Source organism: Eleutherodactylus coqui, chromosome 12, assembly GCF_035609145.1.
Source record: "Eleutherodactylus coqui strain aEleCoq1 chromosome 12, aEleCoq1.hap1, whole genome shotgun sequence".
In the NCBI taxonomy this organism is placed as follows: Eukaryota; Metazoa; Chordata; class Amphibia; order Anura; family Eleutherodactylidae; genus Eleutherodactylus; species Eleutherodactylus coqui.
The window spans coordinates 70,844,069-70,867,002 of NC_089848.1; the positions used below are offsets into that span (position 1 = coordinate 70,844,069).

At 42.7% G+C, this 22,934-nt stretch overlaps 1 protein-coding gene across 3 annotated transcripts in view; it reads left to right on the top strand.

Moving 5' to 3' along the window:
- Nucleotides 1–22,621, top strand: part of LOC136586849 (acid-sensing ion channel 1C-like) — a 60,315-nt gene extending 37,694 nt beyond the window's left edge. For 2 of the 3 annotated variants that reach the window (XM_066585109.1, XM_066585110.1), the window contains exons 2-11: nt 5,155–5,305; nt 6,214–6,341; nt 8,744–8,894; nt 11,170–11,235; nt 14,169–14,322; nt 15,819–15,910; nt 16,069–16,148; nt 16,855–16,923; nt 19,689–19,741; nt 21,320–22,621. In XM_066585109.1, coding sequence (XP_066441206.1) covers nt 5,155–5,305; nt 6,214–6,341; nt 8,744–8,894; nt 11,170–11,235; nt 14,169–14,322; nt 15,819–15,910; nt 16,069–16,148; nt 16,855–16,923; nt 19,689–19,741; nt 21,320–21,398 — 1,023 coding nt within the window. In that variant the 3' untranslated portion in view covers nt 21,399–22,621. The remainder of the gene's footprint in view (nt 1–5,154; nt 5,306–6,213; nt 6,342–8,743; nt 8,895–11,169; nt 11,236–14,168; nt 14,323–15,818; nt 15,911–16,068; nt 16,149–16,854; nt 16,924–19,688; nt 19,742–21,319) is intronic. The other variant, XM_066585112.1, reaches the window with a different exon arrangement.
- Nucleotides 22,622–22,934: the final 313 nt, after the last annotated feature.

Here is a 22,934-nt window from a genome sequence, read left to right on the forward strand (position 1 = left end):
TTGGTACCATTCTGGAGTAAATATAATTTTTTATTGTTTTTTAAGTACATTTTTTCTTGAAGATGGGGTGACCAAAAAAGTACAATTCTGGCACTGTGTGTTTTTTTGCTCTGATTAGGTTCACTATGCGGGATGAACAATGCATTATTTTGATAGATCATACTTTTACAGATGCACCTGTACCAAATATGTTTTTGTTTTTTATAGTTTTGATTTCTTTATTATAAATAAGGTAAAAGTTTTTTTTTACTTTTATTTTTTCTAATTGATAAAAGTTTTTTTTAAACTCATTTTTACATTTCTTTTTAGTCCCCACAGGTGACTTGAGCTTGCAGTCATTTCATCACTCATGCAGTATAATGTAATACAATAGTATTAAATTAAACCACGATCTGACAGGCATTCTACCAAGGCACTCCACAGGCATGGCTTGATAGGCAATCAATGGGAGCCTTCAGAAGTCTCCAGGCTGCCATGGCAACCAAACAGCACGTCGCAATCACATCACAGGAGGCTCTTTAGGACACCCGAACTTTGGCAGGGGGATTTATATGCCGATGTCAGAACAGCTGTTTCAATGTTAGTCACTTTGCAGAAACCAGCAGCGTCATAGTTTTAAACTCGCTTGGCTTCTCACAAAATATACAGTTTCATCCAATCAGGGTCGGCTCCAGGCTTCTTTGGTAACAGAGTTTCAGTGGGCCCTTTTTCAGTGTCACAATAGATGCATTAGTAGATCTGCAACAGCACTTATAGTGACCATGTAATGGTGGGTACCAGCTCTACATAAGAGTTTTGCAGGCCATATAAGTCATTAAAGTACTGTTATATCCAGTGATCACAGGTGACGTCCTTTTTGACTGAAGTCATTCAGTTTCCCTTTTCTTCTGTATCTATCCCAGACCGTCATGACTTCTCCCAGCCACAATTTGTCTCTGTGGAATCTAACACACTTTGGCTTCTTGCTTTTCCATCACCCTCCCTATGTTACTCTCCTTCTATAGTATCCATGATAGTAATAATGCCATCTGTGGTACCCCACAAAGTAGTACTGTACCCATTTGTTATGCCCCCTGTAGGCACCATACAGTAAATGCTGCTTATAATGAATGAGGCAAGTGAAAAATAGAGGGTCTGCTCAACGTATGCTGGTGAAAAAATCTAGTTCAAGTTTATTCAAAAACACGTGAAGGTGCACAGACAGCTTAAAAACATTGCAAATAATTAAACAGCTTAAAGAAATTCCATGTAAGCGACATGTTTCAGCTAAAAATAGCCTTTATCCAAGCTAGATAAAGGCTATTTTTAAGTAGAAAATTAGGGGGAGCCTAGCTGCTGTGCCTGATGCAGCAGCCTGCCCCCCTCCCTCTGATCCATCTGTGGTCAGCAGGTGGAGTGGGTTTTTTTATGGCTCAATGGTCCCTGACATCTGCTCGGGTTTGCCAGGTGCTGACGCCGGCCCTGCTTTCAATTATTATTTATCAGACCTTTTGTGACTCTGTGGGTACATCATATCAGTCACTATTTTTGCAAAAGCACACAGTCTTCGCTACAGGTGTTCTCTCATTCACATCAGCTACAGTATCATTGGTATTGTCTTCCATGGTCCCACAGACTGATACTCACACTCTTCCATGGTCAACTGTTCATACCAGTATAAAGTAAATAAAAAACTTGACTTTCATTTTACAGTGGTCTAATACTGGCTTTACTAACTCAGTCCTATAGATAATATTCACACAAGCAATAAAACATCAGCAGTGTTTGGAGTAAACAGTTTTGATGTTATTTTGCAAAAGTTTATTCCATAACAAAAAAAATGTATAGTTCCTAGATTACAATATGCAGTTATCCCGAGTGAGGTTAGCACTCACTAACAGTATAGTAAACCACAGTCGAAGCTCTCAATAATATACAGTATTCAGCCTCTGTCCGTGACCTGTGAGTGATGTCCTTTTAAGTGATCATTGCTGCAGCATCGGATATACAGTATGTCCATATAATAGGACTGTTACACTCCCTCAGTCCCTATGATTGTGCACACCCATTTTTTTTCTATGGAGGTCAACCTCACTTACGGTTCATAGATTACAAGATGAAGAAAGCATTGTCCAGATATTCGCCGTCGATCTCTGTTTACTCGGTCAACTATCACAAGACTTATTTGCTCCAGCACTTGTATCCACATCCGCAGGCTGTGTTACCTTCAATGCCCTACAACACCAGCAGGCTCCACACAGCGCCAGAAGTTCCTCTGTCATAGATGCTTAGTTCCCCTATCTAGGATGGTGTCCCGAACACTCTGCCTCGCTCGGTTATTCAGGCCGCTGCAGCAAATGGCTCTCCGGTAAGGCACCTCCAACTGGGGCTGCTGCTGAGCAAGGCTTATAGCCAGAGAGTTGGAGTCTCTGAGGGAGACTACTTCCTGGGAAAGGTCCCTATGAGATCCCAGGGAGATACATGTGAGACAAGCTAATGGTGGCTGGAAGCCACACTCCGCACAGAGGTTAGCAGCCCCTAGGATGACACCCTGCTTGGGTAACAAATGTGATGGACTTTGAGGCACCAGGCCTGATATAGCTAATGTGAGATAGCCTGTTATTTAGACGCCAGGAAGGTTTATCACAAATGTGTGTACCGTGACTATTAACAGCAGTACAACGTTTCTGTTATTCTGTTTGTGATATTACCAAATTAAATGGACTTCTTGAGTTTTACCACAAATTCGGACCTGGAAGTGGTTAGCTAAGGTGTGTCCACCCATCTAGGTGGAGGGCAGATGGCATTCTCGTGAGCTTAATACCCTCACGTTGCCACACTAGGTTTGGGGCTTCACACACTGATCTGCACGGGCAATGACAGGTACTGTTACACAGTTAACCATAATTACCATCAAAATAAGCATACACCATAATCCTATACATATATATATCACATCTACACAGCATTACTCCGACAATAGCTGTCTGGGTAAATATTCCAGCAATCATGATATTGGTCTGACAACTAACAGTACTATTAGCTTTGGCCATTGCTCTTTATTTCACTATCTCTATAGTATCTATACAATTGACATTATTTATTAAAGAGATTCCTATAACAGCTCCCTCCCTACAGATGTGCTTTAGGCCAGCTTTACCCAAACTGATTACTATTGCGGAATCTGCAATCGACATTTGCGTGAAGGATCCGCAGCAAAACGCTTGCATTGCAAAGCATGCAAATTTGCTTTTTCACTCACAAGAGCAGATACAAATTGTGTATTCTGCGAGCGGAGCAAAAATCGCAGCATGTTCTATTTTGCTGCGGACAGTCTCTATTGAATTCAATGGAGGCCGACCGACCCTCAGCCCATACGCAATTAACCTACGCAGTGGTGCGAGAAATACCAATGTTGGAAAAAAATATGTACTGAGCATGACCGACGGCGAGCCACCACGGTCATCCGCCATACAGAATAGTAGGTATGCAGAGTCACCAGCTGGCTTCCACAGCCAGAATCTGCCGCAGTCTCCCACATGCGGAATCTGACTGGGTCGTGTGAAGCCGTCCTTAGCTGCTTTCACATCTGTATCAGGGGTTCTGTCTTCCCGCTCTATTATGAGAGCAGGAAAAGGGAATCCCCTGGCCGAAAGACCCGTCTTATGAATGAACTGAACAGCACTGAAAGGACCCCTTTGACTATAATGGGGTCTGTTTGTTTCTTGCTCAGCTGCCCGGCATTTTACCAGATGAAAAAGTCCTATACGCAGGACTTTTCTTCTGGTATTTTGTGATGGATCTGCGATGAAACCTCAGAATGGAAGTTCAAGCGCAGATGTGAAAGCAGCCTTAGGCCCAATGTCCACAGGCGGATTTTAATTGTAAAATCCGCGCGTCTCCCGTGTAGGAGATCCGCAGATCTTGAAGCCAATAGGGATGCATTAGCATCCGAAGGGCAATTTAGAACATGTGGATAGGAATTTTTGGAAGCCGCCCCCACCGTGGCACGCCCGCAACTGTCACTGTGGCTGTGCCGCGGCTCCACAGGGGAGCAGAAAATTTAAAAGAAAAATGGGAAGCACAGTGCATGAGTGCGGCACGCCGCCGGCGGGCTGCGCGCCTCCACTGAGCAGAAGAAAGAGGATACGGCCGCGACTGAGGAGAGCCCCACAGCTTCCGGAAAAGTGAGTAAAATGTAATTTTTTGCCTCATGTCTGCGGGCACGGGTGGAATCCACTGTGACATTCCACACTCAGAATTCGTGTGTGCCCGTGGACATGAGGCCTATCTCATCCCTCACTGCAGTATTTATATATTATGGCATAATGTCTACATATTACACTCTACATATGAAGACACGTCTGAGCATCACACTCTGTTACTCCACAATACCGTAATATTCATACATTCCTTATGGGTATTCCGGCAAGTGAAAGTGAAAGTTATATGCTTCATAAGGTGATAACGTAATTTTTCAATATAATGTTATAACTTGCTTTACAAACCTGCAGATTGCTTTACCTGTGGTCTCCCCCATTAGCTCTCCATTGATATCCAATGATTATGATCTGTATGCTCAGCTGTCCACTGGGTGGACATGCACAGTGCCTTCAAATTCTATAACGATGACACAGTTTGTAGAGTTGTGAACGTACATGTCAGTAACTGGTAATGGAGCATTGTGGGAAATGTAGTTTTTGCACTTCCCAGCTGCCATTTAAAAAAAAATAATGTGGAAATCTGAGGCTTGCTGGAGACTAGCGGTGGTGCAAATTGACAAAAAGGGGACTGGAGTTCAGTTTGCCAATTTCGATGGATGTTTAGAATAATGGAAATAACTGGAAGCATTAGGGAAGTTTTGAAAATTTTGCCCAGTCTCCAGAATACCCCTTTAAGTACAGAGGGTTAACTTTTTCAACCCCTTACAGGACAAATGTGCAAAAATAAAGGACATCAAAAAAGGGGCAAATGCATTTTATTTTATAGCACTCTACTGTGTAGAATGTCATGCTTTGGATTTTTTTGTGTTAATATCAACAAGCCCCCATATACACATTCTACCTATGTGATGAGAGATATCCGCCCCCACCATTCTCTATTGTCTCTTCTCTTTTTTCTGACCATTTTGGACATTTTGTAATGAGGTCTTTAGTGTTGTCTCTTATGTTTTAGGAGTACACAAGTAACGGAAAGTGCTACACATTTAATTCTGGGAAGGAAGGATATGAGCTACTCTTCACACTGAAAGGGGGAACCGGAAATGGCTTAGAACTGATGCTGGACATTCAGCAGGATGAGTACATCCCTGTGTTTGAGAATACAGGTGAGTCACATCCTGTGCAGGTGAGGATATGTCACAGGTGAGATTTGTCTGTACATCTAGGGATCCTTCAATACTGACAATCTGTAGGAAACCATTTTGGGTGGCAGAGGGCGGAGAAAACATGATGATGATTTTATATGATATCTGTAGATCATTGCAAGACGCAATGATGACTTTATACTTGTAGACCATTAAAAGCTAATGATGATGACCTTTTACCTGTAGGCCATTAGAAGATTTCATGACGTTGTATCTGTAGATTGATAGAAGACATGATGATGATCTTTTATTTGTGGACCATTAGAGGACATAACTGAAAGCTTATATCTATGGATGATTAAAGGGCACAATTATGGCCTTGTATTTGTAGACCATTAGAAGACATGATGTTGGTTTCGTATCTGTAACAGACCATTATAAGACATGATCTTGACCTTGTATCTATAGGAGACCATTAGAGAACGTGATGTAGACCTTGTATCTGTAGACCATTAGAGAATGTGATGTAGACCTTGTATCTGTAGACCATTGGAGGATGTGATTTAGACCTTGTATCTGTAGACCATTAGAGGATGTGATGTAGACCTTGTATCTGTAGACCATTAGAGAATGTGATATAGACCTTGTATCTGTAGACCATTAGAGGATGTGATGTAGACCTTGTATCTGTAGACCATTAGAGGATGTGATGTAGACCTTGTATCTGTAGACCATTAGAGGATGTGATGTAGACTTTGTATCTGTAGACCATTAGAGGATGTGATGTAGACTTTGTATCTGTAGATCATTAGAAGATGTGAATCGATGTAGACTTTGTATCTGTAGAGCATTAGAGGACACGATGATGACTTCTCCTTCATGTACCTTCATTGAATGTCTCTTGTATTCTCATACTTCGTCCTGGGCAGACGACACTTTGCTGGAGGCTGGAGTGAAGGTTCAGATTCACAGTCAGGATGAGCCACCCTACATTGGTCAGCTGGGGTTTGGTGTTGCCCCAGGATTCCAGACATTTGTGTCCTGTCAGCAGCAGCAGGTAGGTATTGGTTTCTATTGTTGTCACTTCTATATTGTGTTAGGCAATGATGTAATTACCCCAATGTAAAAGTAATTACTAATCAAGGATCACAATGCTAAAAAAGTCTAAGAAGAGCACATAGATTTGTATTCTTACTATGAAGGATTCTCAGAACTTGTTTCTTATCTGTTTTGATCCTTTGAAGTTACAGGTATTAAGGATATGCTCAAATGGTGTTTTATTGCTGTCGATTTGATGTTGAGTCCGAGTGCAATCTATATAGATTCCACATCAAATTTGCTGCAAATACGCATTCTCATTTCTTTGAACCCTTTCCAATCCACTCTCTGACGTCTAAAGACATTATGATTTAAGGCTGTACAGCTGCGATGTTGCAATACGCAAGTCGGGGTTCTCTTACTGTATATTGCCAGCCTCTCTGCTGTTTGAGCCTATCCAATGTGTCACCTCATGCAGTAATGACATTAGCCAGCATATAGTGCCATTGTATAACAGCAGAAATAGAGTAAGCCCACTAAGAAAACCAGGATACAAATTGGATTGGAAAGGGTTAATGGGAATCTGCGCCATAGTGTATGGTGCAGATTTTTTTCTTCATGTGAACTTGAAAATCACATACAGAAAAACTGAAGTGAGGTATCACTTCTTAATGCAGATTCCGCTCCAGATAAGAATCAGGAAATCCACACATGGATTTGCCCATTGAAAAGAGCTAAATCTATGTGAGGATCCACTGCAACCAAAAGTGCAAATCCACAGTAGTAATCCATGCGGATTTCTGCTGTGGACGTAGAGGCAGAATCATGCAGAAAAATCCAATGCAGATCCCACCATGTGAACATACCTTAAGGCCACTTTCACAGTGACAGTCGCACAGTTTTCTCGCGTTACGACAGTGCTACAAATCACATGTATGTGAAGCCCATGCTTTCCTATGGGTCCTTTCACATTTACGAGATTTTGTAGCATGCGACATTGCAAGTCAAAAACCTCACGGGTTTCGCAATATGCACGAGACTTGAGAGCTTTTGTAGCCCTTGTTTCCCTATGGAGCCTTCCTCTCTGTTGCATCGCATCACACGAAAGCGGGGTTTTAATGCGGTGCAACTTTGACAGCAGGAAATCCTACTGTCAAAGCCCTAAACTAAGCCCTAGCTGCAGAAAAAAACAACCCAAAAATACTACATCAAACTAAGAGGCACTGTCAGCTCAGCCGCGGGTCTTCCCTGAAGCTCCCCGACACTTGCTTGACGTCTTTTGCCAGCCCTTCCTGGATTGGAGGGTCAAAATCCCCACCTCCACGAAGGGCTGGCTGTGATTGGTTCACAAGCTCCGTGGTTCAGTCAATCAGAGCCAGTGCTCGATGAACCGATCACAGCCATTCAATGAATGAGTGAATAGCTGTGATTGGTTCATCGAGCAACAGCAATGATTGGCTGAACCAGGGTGTTTGTGAACCAATCACAGCCAACCCTTCCTGGAGGCGGGGATTTTAATCCTCCAATCCAGGAAGGGCTGGCAGAAGACTGAAGACAAGTGTGGAGGTAAAGAGGAGACGGGATGACAGCGCTTCTTAGTTTATGTATTTTTTTGTTGTTGGTTTTTTCCTGCAGCTAGGGCTTATTTTCGGGGTAGGGCTTATATTTCAAATTATGGCAATCTGTTATCGACGAGACCTTTTGTGGAATCAAATTACCATCCACATCAATGTCCACACATATAAATACAGAATTATCAGTATTCAAGCCAATTAAGATCTGGATGATGATATGGATAGTAGTGATGCAAGATGATGGTCAATGTCTAGAGAAATTATCTGAGAACATTTTGTAAAATGTACACCATAAGATGTTTGGCCAGCCCAGAGTATCTTCAGAAATTGCTTGTGGCTCAACGGTAGAGGGCTCAATATTAGTGAACTTCTTACTGCTAACCATTGAGTGTCTCCTGATATCCAGATATAGTGACAGCAGCTCAAATCCAGGAGCAATAAAAAGAATTTTCTTTATTCCATCAGTAAAATCTGCAACATTTCGGCCATTGCAATGGCCTTTCTCTTGCTTGAGAAAGGCCATTGCAATGGCAGAAACGTTGCAGATTTTACTGATGGAATAAAGAAAATTCTTTTTATTGCACCTGGATTTGAGCTGCTGTCACTATATCTGGATATCACGTTGCATCTAGGAAGATATTGGTCCATCTTCTGTTCGTGACTGTGCAGCCCCAAAGCCTCCCCTTGAGAGGGTAATTTTCCCATTTTAGTGCTGTTGGTTATCTACTACAACATTGAGTGTCTCCTGTGAGGTGGGTTCTTGGGTTCTCCCAGTGGTAATCTAGTGCCACATCTTCCACTCAAACAGAAATGTATGAATATTTGTCTTTAACATCTGTTTCCTCAGTTGAAGTACCTGCCACCACCATGGGGTGACTGTAAGAATACTCCCTTTACATCTCCTTACTTTGAGAAGTACAGCATCTCTGCCTGTCGCATTGACTGTGAGACGCGCCTTATACTGAAAGAATGCAGTTGCCGATTAGTCCATATGCCAGGTAATGTCCATATGAAGAACTGTTTCTTAAATGAAAGATACAAAGTGAACATGTGATTTGCCATAGACGCGAAAGAAGATCCCATTGGTGAAGTCTGTGATCTGGATATACTACTGACCTACAAGACCAAGATTTCTACTCAGAAATCACAAGCTTCAAGAAAAACATCCATTCATATCAATGTGATGTCAGTACCTGTTCATATGTTCTATAGAGGCCATTGGTTTGGGAAATTGGTGGTGGTTGGATATCTCAAGCTACATCAATGTGATCTTCTCATCTTTATCTATCAGATTGTATTGATTGATTCTCATTCCCTTAAACTTAAGTGACTGAAAACTTAAGCTGTCCACAGACATCACTCCTAGTATTAGAGTCACCACCCAAAACTACAGGTGAACAGTAGTGCACTCTTTTTGCTAGGCACTACCATGAACTGGGGACTCCATGCCACCTAAACTATACAGACCATAACTTAGTCTATGGTGCCTATAGTTGATAACAGGTTCCCTTTAAGACAATATTAATAAGTACACCCATATATAGGCTGTCTCATAAGATGACAGCAACAGCCATCAATGGTCAAAGAATTCAATCTGTCTGATCCATTTTTTGGCAGATAATACTGGCAGCAATGTCTATGCGCACCATTGGATGTGGTCGATTATGGAAGGATTAGGGACATGCCCTGCAGCTGCCCCAGTAATATATACTCCACAGCAGACCCAATAATATATACTCCACAGCAGACCCAGTAATAGTCAAGATACATATGTGTTGAATGGAATATAATGGTCTAGCAGACTTGAGGCACCACAGATTTGTCTGGACTATAGACAACATGTCCACAGACTGTTCCAGAAAGTTTTATTGCTCTTAAAGTTAAGTTTGAAACTTCCTATGCATTACTTTTCAGAATACGTTGCTTGCATAAATATTCAATCCTGTCAGACTAGTACTTGAAAAAAAAATCACCTTTTGTTGCAGTAACAGTTGTCAGTCTTTTGGAGAAAATTTCATCTTTGCACACTGTTAGCGGTGATTTTATTCAGAGTTTTCCTGGCACATCTGTTCTAAATTCTTCATGTTGCTTGGATGACCCTTAGTTTGATTGAGATGTGGGATGTTAGTCGGCAGTTAATGGCTAACCATACTGCTGTATTTTGCCTCCGTTTTACGTATGGTATATGGAAGTGTGTGCCGGCCTGACTGCAGGTCTCCTGTCCCAAACTCTGAGAATCTGTATTCCGTATGTAAAACTAGGCCAAAGTATGGCAAGTGTGGTTAGCCCCTTATAGAACATTAACCTTTCTCCTGTGTTGCTTTCTCCTGGGATCATTTTCTTGCTGGAAAGTGAATTTTCTCCCAAACTTTAGAATAAAGCCACGGATCCCGCAGGATCTCTGTTAAAGGTATTAGTGCAATATGTCTCCACTGGAAGTATGGGTGGAGACATGGGTTGCCCGGGCTGAGTAAGAGGGAATCTGTTAAATTGGTCTTCCATCCAGTCTGTGCTGAAGAGAAGATTCCCACTACATGATGGTGCCACTTTCCCTTACTCACTGCTGAGATAGTCAGTGACAGGTCTTCTTCCCACTTTGACCTTCTCCCAAATTGTGGTTGAGTCAGTCTGAGGGTGTATTCACATGGGTGATGTTACCATGTGAGTTCTGTCTGTCCTGCACACCACACAGCACACTGTCCATGTGCTATCCAATGTTAGGTGCACCCGACAATCCCGGGCTTAACTTGATCTTGCCCATGTGCATATAGCCTGATCCTTCCCTCACATATCTCCTTGATGCTGAGGGTTGAGGTGAAGCCTGGTCTAGGCAGTGCCTGGGTGTATGATGCAGCTCCCATCTCCTCACTTGGAATAGATGACAACAAATGTATCTCCTCCATCTACTTATCTAGAACTTCTTCTTTCCTTACACTGTTCTCTGGTCTTCATCATCTTCACAGATTTTCTTCACATTTTTTGGGAGAAGGGCTTGAATACTTTTGCAACGGACCATTTATAAAGTGTGGGGGAGTGCGGTAAGCAACTAGTAAATGTCATCATTGCCTGGGAGGGAAAACAACACAATCAAGAAGGAAATATCCAACATGCAAGACTCCCTAGAGAACAGATGCCTCCTTAGACATTAGATTGTCATTGAACCCCACTGGAAACATCAATTACTGGTGCTCAGCTGAATCAGACTAGGCCCACAGTATAGAGCTAAAGTGTAGAATGGTCATCAGATCCACCAATTACCCCTTCTCTCTCCAGGTAATGGCACCATATGTGAGCGCGAGGATGAAGTCATCTGTGCGGAGGAGAATTTGAAGAAAATAGGTCAGTAATTGGGGGTGGGTATTGGGGGGCAGTGACGGTGATACAGAGGCTGTTGGGTCAGAGGTACGGGGTGGCGAGGGGCCAGTAATACAGGTGCGGGGTGGCCCAAGTGTTGGACAGTTAAGTGAAGGAGTGCATATTGCAGTAAACTAGAAAAATCTTTACTTGGAAGTTGAAACAGTAGTACAGTCACTTTAACTAGTATTAGCGGTACATTCATTTTAACTTGGCACGCTGTTTCAGAACATTGCATATAGTTCCAATACTCTGACAATGCTGACTTTTCTTTTTGGCAACACTGTCATTGGAATCCCTGCAATGCTATTACTGTTTGATGGCCCTGGTGGAATCAAGTAGGCTTTCTCTTTAACTACGCTGCAACCTGTATGAACACAATCAGTTTATACATAGAGGCCATAACTCAGCCTGTTACACAAACCCAGGTGCACCATTACATATAATAAACATTTTAAACAGTAGCATATTAAACCTTCTCACTGGCAAAGATGGACTAGGCTTGGGGGCAGGGGGCATATGCCCTCCCTCCGGTAGTCCTCTAGAGAGGTTTAGTGTCACCTAGGTGTCCCTCCATGGGTGCAGCAACTTGTCATAATTAGCGCCGGCACAGGACACTCTGTGCAGACCCCGATTCCTAATCTTGTCTCTTGTATAACGCTTTAGAGCACACTGAGAGCAGGAAGCACTGCGCCATAGATAGGTGGAGCAATCATGGTCTGCCTGCAGTGCTCTCATCCTGTGCCAGTGCTAGTCAGGATATGTTGCTGCACTGATGGATGGAGTTTAACAGGTTGGCAGGTGGTGGTAGTGGGGGTTATAGGGGAGACCAAGATACTTTGTGTGAGGGCTGCGACACATAGGGTCAGAATCACTTCATGGGGGGCCCAATTACTTGGTGTTGGGAGGGAACACAGGAGGGGACAGAATTACTCAATAGAGGGCACAGAAGGGGTACTATTACTTTGTAAGGGGGCGACAGAATAGGTACAATAACCTTGAGGGGGTTAAGAAGGGGAATTACTACTGTGTTGGGCATAAATGGCATTACTTGAGTACTGTATTACCTCTTGTGGTGGGCATTATGGGGGAACTATTACTTTGTGGGGCGTTTAATGAGACTTTAGTACTGTGGGTCTACTAGAAGGTTTATTGGGGGTAGCAGCAGGGTAAGGAGAGTGCATAGAGGAATAGTGGCTGGAAGAAAGCTTTAAGGCAGTATTGGCCCAGAGGAAAATAAAAACTTACAATGAAAATATCACCAGTGATCACTGGAGGTAACTGCACTGTAATCCCTGTATAGAATTGGTATCTGTCTATTATACTGTATGGTTCCAATGCTGTATTTATGTACTAAGCTGTGTTCTGCTACTGTGTCCTGAATAAATGTCGACAGCTTCAACGCTGTCAAGATCAGCCCCTGGTGTAGGGCAGTGTAAACGCTTAAGCTCCGCCCTCTTCTGAATGTTAGGGACGCTTCTGATGGCCTTAGGTGCACTATAAAAGTTGGGCAAACGCCTGGAGAGAGCCCACCATAGAGTGACAGCAGCAGTGTGGTGGGCGCAGCAGAAAGGATGCAAAGGAGACAGAGCAGCAGCACAGTGAGAGTGTAGATTGCAAAGATTACAGAAGCCTGTCTTGAAGTGGTTGCGGGGTAGCATGGCAGACCTCATCCCCATGCTGGGGAAGTGGCCAGGACCCGACCAGACTCGATGGCCCTGATATTCTGGTGGTCAAAAACGTGCAAGCTGTGTAGAAGGAGAAGGAGACTCCCTTCCCACAAGGGACTTGGTCCCTGAAAAAGCAGATGGCACCATGCTAGACTTATATGAACTGTGGTAGCTATGACAGACTAATATGAACTATGGTAGTACCTCCCTGAAGGGACTTTAGTTATGTGTGATTTATGATGCAATGTTTATGTACTTCCGGCTTATGAGGGGGTTTGACATTTACCAGTATAAGACGATATGTTATGTAAGGCACTGTGTGATGACATGATGCTGTGTACCTATATTAATTTATAGACATTGTACCGGGAATGATAAGGCATTTCAGAAGTAGTGGCATTATGTGCCAGCAAAAGATCATGTGAGGAAAAAAAAGAGTTTATGGGACACGTACTTACGCGCCTATGGCTTGGGTCACGGGGGGGGGGGGCTGCTTCATCCAGGGCATTTTCGAGAGTGGTGTTGTAATGTTCGGCAGCCAGGTTGGGGCAGGAGAGGAGAGAGAGACAGAGAAGACTGTAGGGACTCAGCAAAGTTATGGGTGTGAACAGCCTGAAGTTTCCTGTACGTACCATTCTTCAATAGTCAGTAGACATCAGAGCTCAAAACCAGAGAATAAACTAACAGGGGCTTTGTCACAATGGGAATGCAACCAATTGCTTAGACATCCACCCTATGGTGTGGATGCCTAACATAGCAGATGCATTGGCAGTATTGAAGGAGGACAGGTTTAGGGAGCATGCGCTGGTCCTTCAAGACAAGGGATGGGAGCAAGTGTGAGCCCTACAGGCAGACACCAGGAAGCAAGTTGAGGAGTGGATGCATCATGTGGATGAGAATTTGCAAATGCGTGGCAACCAATATAGTTACTATCTCCGCCCTACACATTAGGATGCTGTTTTAAATCAGTATACTGATATCTAATGGCAAAGGCATAACTTGAAGCTTCTGGGCCCCAATGCAAAACCTGTAACGGGGCCCCCAACTATAATACTTTACTCATAGTACTGGGCTCCCTATATGGAGAAGAGAGGCCTTATGGGTCCCCTAAGGCTCCTGGGCCCGGGTGCAACCGCATCCCCTGCACCCTCTATAGTTACGCCCCTGTCTCATGGTACATAGGCGAAATGAATAGGAAGGCACTCTACAGGAAATGGAGCTGTAACTTCTTCTCTCTGCTGTGTCCAGAGACTTCATCAAATGAAGAGGAGTCACTATGTGAATGTGAGACGCCGTGCGAGTTGGTTCGATATGGAAAAGAGCTGTCCATGGTGAAGATCCCAAGCAAGTCTGCTTCTAAATTTATGGCCAAAAAATACAACCGGACCGAGGAATACATCAAGTGAGAACTGTCTCATTGCTGGGGAAGGAAACTGCAATTGACTGTTGGCATGAGATCTAAACTGGCCATCAGGCTTCTATTTGTCCTCCTGTTTTATGCCTTCTCTTCTCTGACTTCTTTTTCTTCTTCCAATTCCTTCCTACTTCATCTTCTCGTTAGCTTTTTTCTTCTATTCCATTTTCTTCACCTCATCCTCCATCTTTTCTCCAAGTTGTCTTCCCTCCTCTTCTCATATTTCTTTTTCTATTTAATCATTTTCTCCTCCTTTTCCTTCTCATCCTTCTTACTTTTTGTCCTCCTCTTCTCCTTTTTCTCTTTTCCTTATTTTCTTCTTTCTTCTTCTACATCTTCTCCTTTCTCTTTTTGCACGTTTGCTGTGACAGAGATTCTATTGGCCTTTTCAGTTTTTTTTTAATGTCAAGAATAGCACTGCATGCTGGATCAATGACTGTATCGTCAGTGAGGAAAAACTGCATGTGGCCTAGTACAGGGGTCCCCAACTCCAGTCCTCAGGGACCACCAACAGGTCATGTTTTTAGGATATCCTATAGTTAGAACACCGGTGATAATGTCTGAGGCACTGACAATAATTACATCACCTGTGCAACACTGAGAAAATCCTAAAAACATGACCTGTTGGCGGTCCCTGAGGACTGGAGTTGGGGAACACTGGCCTAGTAAACCAATTGCACTGGGTATAAAGGAGACTGTATGTATGTGTTACCCAAGGCCTGTTAGAGACTGTTACCTTTTAGCGCCGTCGGACTCAACAGAGACTGTTACCCCTTATGACCATATAGCCCATTTATTGATTCAATTCACCAATAATGTTTAAGTATAGCACCCTCCTGTGGAGGGAAGAATGTGTAATATTGTAAAGTTTAAGTTGCTGCAAAAACATGCTTTCAACACCTGATTCCTGCTGCATCATTACCATCCATCTGCATGCATCTAAGGGTGGTTTCACATCTGGGCTGCGGATTCCGCTTTCCACCCAGCTGTCCGGTATTGGATGGAAGAAAAAACGCTGCATGCAGCAGAATTTTCAGCTGCATCTTTGACCAAACCTCCGGGCAGAGGTTCCAATGCAGATGTGAAACCATCCTCGTATATTTATAGGACATTTCAAAACTTTCCTAAATTCCTATGAAAGGAAATATATATACTTTTGCAGAATTTGCATATTTTTTATAAGCTGGAGTCGGAGTCAGTACACTTTCACCGACTCCGACTCCACCAAAATAGGAGTCTGATTCCGACTCTGACTCCACAGCCCTGGCTATTCTTTCTGTTAAAAAATATCAGAAACATAAAATATATCGGAACACAAGCTAACTGAAAGCTTTCTGTTTTCTTGAAAACCCATTGAAATCAATGAGGGGAAAAAAAAACCAAACTTTTAATTCTGTTTTCTGTTCCAAAAATGGAACACAGACGGATAGCCCTAACACAGTTTTGAACAAGCCCTAACTCTGCCTCTGTCTCTTTTCTATCAGGGACAACATTCTAGTTTTGGATATCTTTTTTGAAGCATTGAACTATGAGACGATTGAGCAGAAGAAGGCTTATGAAGTGGCTGGTTTACTGGGTGAGACTCAAAACTCAATGTGATTCCAGTACTTGGCCAGATGAAGCTAATTCAATGTATGTGTAACGTGAGGCACTGCCTGAAGGGCCGCGTGGACTAGGGGGTGCTGGATCCAGGGAATGAGGTTTATGTTTCTGATCAATAAATTATGTCTCCAGGTGACATTGGAGGTCAAATGGGCTTGTTCATTGGGGCCAGCATCCTCACTATCCTGGAGATCATCGACTACCTGTATGAGGTGAGTCTCTATACCAGCTACCAATAACCCAAGTATCTAGGCCCATCTACGTGGCACAACTTTATATAGATGATTGATATGGTGAATAGTCCTTCCTGGGGATGAGGGAGGTGATGAGAAACATTGTATGATGGTAGTCAGGATGTGTTGTGGGGACATCATGTGACAGTAGTCAAGATATATGAAGGGGACATTTGTGACAGTACTGGCCCTTGTAAGGGGGGACACTCTTAAAAAATAGGTCATATGAGAGGTTACATTATGTGACAATTCTTGTGGAGTGTGAGGAATGACTGGGCCCCAGTAGCTAGGCCCTGTGATGGGGACACTGAATCCCGGTAACCTAGCATGTGGAGGGGACATCCTGTGACAGCAGGCCAGGCAGTGTGAGGGGAGATATTGTGTGACAGTAGTCAAGTGGTTTGAGGGGGCACATCATGCCAGGCCATGGGAAGGAGGACATCATGTCACAGTACTATGGTGGTGTTAGGGGAATATCATGTGACAGTAGCCAGGTTGTGTAAGGGGGGCACTGTGGGACAGTAGTCAAGTGGTGTGAGATATATATATCAGTCTCTCTTTGCTAGTCACATAAGTTGGGCTTCTATTCCGAATTACATAGACAGAGCCATGCCTCATATCTTATCCGCCCCATGTTTTATGCACCCCTTGTTTTATAGGTCTTATATTCTGGCTTGTCTTGCAGGTTTTCCGGGACAAAGTTATCAACTATCTCCAGAAAAGAAAGAAATCACAGAGCAAAGAAACTGACCTGGTAAATACACAGACTTCTTACAGAGCTGGAGCAATGAGCGCCCTCTGTCTGTCAAACATGAGAAAACATTCTCTCCATGCAAATGACTATATAGCCACAGTACATCATATCACACACATCCCACATACACACAGCACATCACACATATCTGATATACATGCAGTACATCATACCTTACACATCCAATATATACACAGTGCATCATATCAGACACATCCCACACTTACGGTACAACATATTGCAAACATCAGATACGCACACAGTACATCATATCACACACATCCATAATACACACAAAGTACATCATATTGCACACATTCAATATACACATATAGTACATCATATCACACACATCCAATATACACACACAGTACATCATATTGCACACATACGATACACACACAGTACATCATATTGCACACATACCATATACACACACAGTATATCATATAACACACAGATGCGGATACTGTTCTACTTTATTCACATCCAGTGCTGTTAAGTGTGAGCTTCCAACTTTCATATACATGTCCTCTATAGATATCTTACATATTCGATATTTCATTTCTACTTTGTGCCTTATATGTCGGCTACATACTGAATGTCCTACATAATCTATATATCCTCTGCACATCATTTGTCTTATATTTGTAGTTAATATAGATGCAAGCACAGCTATACGTACATGTATAGTGAATGAGACCTATAGAGTACTCTGCTAGATACATTATATGAATGCGGGTGTTGGATCTCTGCGGCCGGTAGGCGTACTACCACACATAATGTCTACAGCTGTGCCGGCAGATGTGACTGATGGTAGAAACAAAAACACCTCCCGACCCAACACCGGGCTCCCCAGAACCCCAAATTAATCATTGAATTCAAAGCCGTTTAAAATAAAGACAATTAACAACGATATAACTTTTCAGTGGGCAGGGGATCGGCAGGAATACGGTACATACAAAATTGGAGGCCTTGCTGGGTGTTAATTCTTATGGAAACACTAAAAGCCTATTAAGGCCCATGTCATCCTGAAAATGCCAGCCGACCTTCACTAGGTGAACATGTCCTTGAAGATTAGCTGGTGACTTGTAGACCATGAAGGCCCTTCCCTCCTCTAAGCTGTGACATCTAATAAACAAGAGAAAAAATAGTTTGATACGGCAACATTTAAAAAAAAAAAAAAAAAGATAATTAAGCACAAAATCAAATCAAAATTAGAAAATACAAAAACGAGATCTGTACAACAATTGAGGGTTGGGAGGGCTGAACCACTGCAGATTCACCATAGCGCACTGGGTAGGACAATTCCACAAAGCAGCTCAATTTAACATCTCTTAAACCACCAACCTATGACATCACAGCCAATTAGGGTCCTTAGAATATCCGGGAAGAGAATGAACAACTTTTTCACCACCCTCAGTCAGGAGGCTCTCATACTAAGAACCCAGTGTGTAAGTGTGTAAGAACCCACTATTTGTGCTAAGTGTCACAACGTCCCAGATACAAAAACATAACAGATTTTTGGATAACTGGATTAGGGATAAAATGTGTATTTCATTTCGGGAACGATGGTGGTCACATGGCACTAGCTTCCATAATGTCATTTCTGATCAGTCTGTAGATTCCAATGTTGGAGTAATAACTTAATTTAGGTGATACTCAAGGGGGATCGAAACCTTATAAATCAAGTATGCCAGATTCGACGTTGCATTGGAGAAGAATACAGAGTGAAACAGACTGTGGTGTTTCAACATTCGCTTCTGAAGCCCTTTATTGGGTTGGCTGTCATCCAATCATCGTAAGACAGACGGGTGGTGTTGGGTCATCATCAAATTATTCCAAAAGTTACAATTGACGTGACAGTGACATTATCTCAAATTTACATGTGAACATATAAAATTACTAAATGTTAAAGTTAGCACTTACGTTATCTATGGCTTGCTATGAACATATACAATTGTTAGATGCTGAAATTGCCAATTATCTAAGGCTTGCACGGAGAACACATTCTTCTAGAGCCTCACATACTGATGACTTATGTTTTTGACTAGATTCACAAGTCAGTTATGACCCCGAAATAAAATAATGTGTCAAACAATATTACAAGTTTTTTTTTACACCCGTAGCAAATCCTCATAGAGATATTATGATTTCTGAAAATACATGTTACTCATATCGTTCTAACATACTCCCTATATTTCTTCTTGCTGTTATTAAATAGGAACCTTCATTGTAAATTCCAAAATACGCTAGTCAGTCCTGGTCATGTGATGGACACACAGGTGAGGGGCTCGTTACAAGTCACAGAACTGGATTGTAATGAGCAGTGTGTTAATTACATAACCAGGATAAATGGTTATACTGAAATAAAGTTTCCCATTGACTGACAACAAGCAAATATCTTGAAAACCTTGAGGATTTTTATTTTACAGAAAACATTTGGAAATTAGAAATTTTCCTCATGCTAGGAAGTAAGCCTCATCTGTTGACGTCATACTATCTCTGTACGTTTCATCTCAGACATGTATCAGTCCTGCCCCTAGATGGTCCCTTTCTTACTATTGCCATTGGAACTGAGTCCCAGTCAAGTGATTGTCCAAGAAGTGTCCATGTATACTCCAGATGATCCAAATACCTGCAGATATCCGGCACACAGACGTGTCACCGCCCCATGTATAAAGCTCATGGACTCTAGGCTCTCCCACCAGCTGCACCTCTGTGACATCGGTCCATCTCACATCTCTCCTCTCTTTGTATTTCAGGGGAGCCCAGATGTCCTGCCCAGTCACGCCCTGGGCCCCATTCCTAACCCCAGGTAGTTATTGATAGAGTATGGAGATCAGTTGACGGAGAGACCAGGGAAAGAGACATGTGACCTCTGTCACCTTGTGACTGCTGGGTGGGAGGAGCTGTAATGGGGTATTTGAAACCCAGGTGAAAGGTAAAAACCCCAAAATATTCTCTAGTTCATTGTAGTTACCCAGCCTCTAGTAACGGGGAATGACGGTTGTGGAGGTTGTAGTCATACACAGATCTTATTCTAGTATTCACTGAGAAAACTGCCCTGATGGACACACAGATATAGTTCAGGAGCTAGGCTGAAAAGGCCAATATTCCTTAAACAGCCGTGTTTGGCCGACAGCTATTCCTGCTGGCTCATTCCATACACATGTATGATCTGCTTGGCTGAGCATGCATGTGCTCTCAATAGGTAGAGCTGAATAAATCACTGCCAGACACATTTGTCCCCCTACAGACCCCTCTGTCCTCTCCATATGTCTTTGTCCTCTCAAGATCCCTTTAAAACCCTTCATTTCTTCCAGATCCCTCTGTCCCCTCTCCAAACTTCTAAGTCCTCTTAAGATCCTTTTGTTCCCTACAGACTCATTTTGCCCATTTCTAGACTTCTCTGTCCTTACTTCCAGACTTGTATGTTCTCCTATAGACTCCTCTGTCCCCTCAAGACCCCTTTGTTCCTCCTCCAGACTTTCCTGCCCCTTTTCCAGACTCTTCTATCCCCTTACAAATTCCTCTCAAGACCCATTTGTCCCTCCTCCAGACTCTCCTATCCTTTTTCCACACTCTTTTATGTCCCTACATACCTCTCTGTTCCTCCTCCAGACCCCTCAGTTCTCCCTTCCAGACTCCTCTGGCTTTGGCTTATCTTCCTTAACAACAAAAGGATTAGGCATGTTGGAATTCAGTATGACTGATCCCTATTTCTCCCTTCATCATCTGCTGGGGAAGGTTCGGGAGTTCCCCGATCACACAAGGTATTTAGCTTGACACCCTGAGATTTGCAGGTTCTGACAATGTTTCTCTTATATGTATGGGGGCCTTAAGTTTTTATAGAAAAAATAATTTATTGTGTAATTGTAGTAAACAAGGATCAGCCTGCATGTATATAAAATGCCATATACATAGGGGACCGTATATAATATTAACATATAATGCCATATCATGTAGCAGAACACAAGCCACGGACAGCAAAAAGAACATGAGGATTTGGTTGGCAATGTAAAACCACAATTATATTCCACTAGAAAAACACAAACCACCAGAATGAAGCTTTTATCTGATTCTGGGAGAAAATTCAAGTCATGGGAAAAAAAAAAAAAAAATCACACCCTGAAAAATGGAGAGGAAGACAAGCAGCAACAAACTGGAGGCATTCACAGACCACTTCACAAGCAAACTGAATATCCTATGCTTCCCTTTACATAGTCATTTTCTTGATAAAAGTCTGGGACTTTAATAAAAGGGAAATAAAGCCCTCCCCATGAGTATTCCATCCCCATTGAGTAACGTATAAGATGTTCCCCTGTGCCCCCCCCCCCCCCAGTCTTCTTTCCTTCTCGAGTTTCCTGCTCATTGTGGTCTCTCTTCTACACAGGATCCGTGGCACTCAATGCGGAGCACGCCATACTGCCCTAAGTGCTCACCCCACGTGTTACCTCGTCACCAGGCTTTAGGATCCATTCGAGAATTTGCTTGCTGACTGCTCCAACATCTCTACGTAGACCCTTAGATTCTAAACTTCAGAAGGAAAGGAGTCAAGATGCAAGACGACCTTGGACTCAGAATGTTAGACCCATGACACTGCCATAAGTCTGTTAATATGTTCTACTAAGTACTACAAGAATAAACCAATACCCAGGGACAGTGTTATCTGAGTCAGTGTGTCTAATCCTATTGTGCTATACTATCTGCCATGCTGCTGTATCTAATCTTACCGTGTTTGATACTACCTGCCGAGCTGCTGTATCTAAGCCTATCATGTGTGATATTGTCAGCTGGGCCTTGCTGCATCCCTGTATATACACTGAATGACCATGTTATTAGAGTTAACCAGCTAGCAGCATGTTTGTACCTCCTTTAGCCTTCAGAACGGCAGCAATTTGTTGTGGCATCCATCCACAGGCTTCAGAGGATCCGGGGTGTGCGAAGAAAATATTCCCTACACTATTACTCCGCCACCACCTGAACTGTTGATATCTGATAGTAAGGGTTCATCGAATCATGCTGCTTGCACCAAATTCTGACCCTCTATCAGCATGGTGCAACAATCAATGAGTCAATGATTTTCCACTGCTCAGTTATCCAATTTTCGCACCCTTTCGCCCACTGGATTCTTGCCGTTTGGTTCCTCTGAGACAGCAGTAACACTCCAGCTGGTGGCCTGTGTTATAACACATCTGCGACAAGGAACAGCAACTTGTGCATTCGGACACATTAGTTACAGCAACAGCATTGTATCTGGTTGCAATTTGCTTGACTGTGCACCGCCTGTTTGTCCAAGCAATTCTTGACATCCTCCTCTAACCCCTTTCATCAACTAGTTGCTTATGTACAGAGGATCCCCTTTTACTGGATGTTTTTTCTTGCACCATACTCAGTATACTGTCAACACCGCTGCAGGAGAAAACCTCAGTGCCTGCGGCCACCAAATCTAGCTGCAGGTCTTTTTCAGTCACTCGAGTGTTTTTGACCACCTGCCTCCTCAGGAATCTGATGACAACTAGTGATATAGTCCTCTTTCTGCCACATCCAAGTAGTGTAGCCAGTGTTCTTTAACTTTGAACTTGTGTACTATGCTTCCAATTGTATCTCTAGGAACATTCAGTGCCTTTGCTATCTTTTTGTATCCTTTTCCTTGTTTGTGCAAAGTAATGATTTAACTTTTTGGAACACTGTTTTGACGTAGTCATACTTCGTTTTTGTTTCAATGGTATTTATTAAATTTTTCATTTTCAAAACAGATTACCACATGCTTAATGATGAACATTCATGTACAAAGGTTATACATTTACGATGCGTCAATTGACATCCAAATAAAACGTACATTGCATTGCATGGTTGATAACGTAGAGAGGTGTAACACATTTAACCAATAAACGGAACAGTAAACGAAAAGAAGAAAAAAGTAAGTACTAGGTATAAAGAAATTGCTATATTCCAAGCTCCAGAATGTTTTTCGTCAAGCAGATAGAGGTAGCACAGGGGTTTAC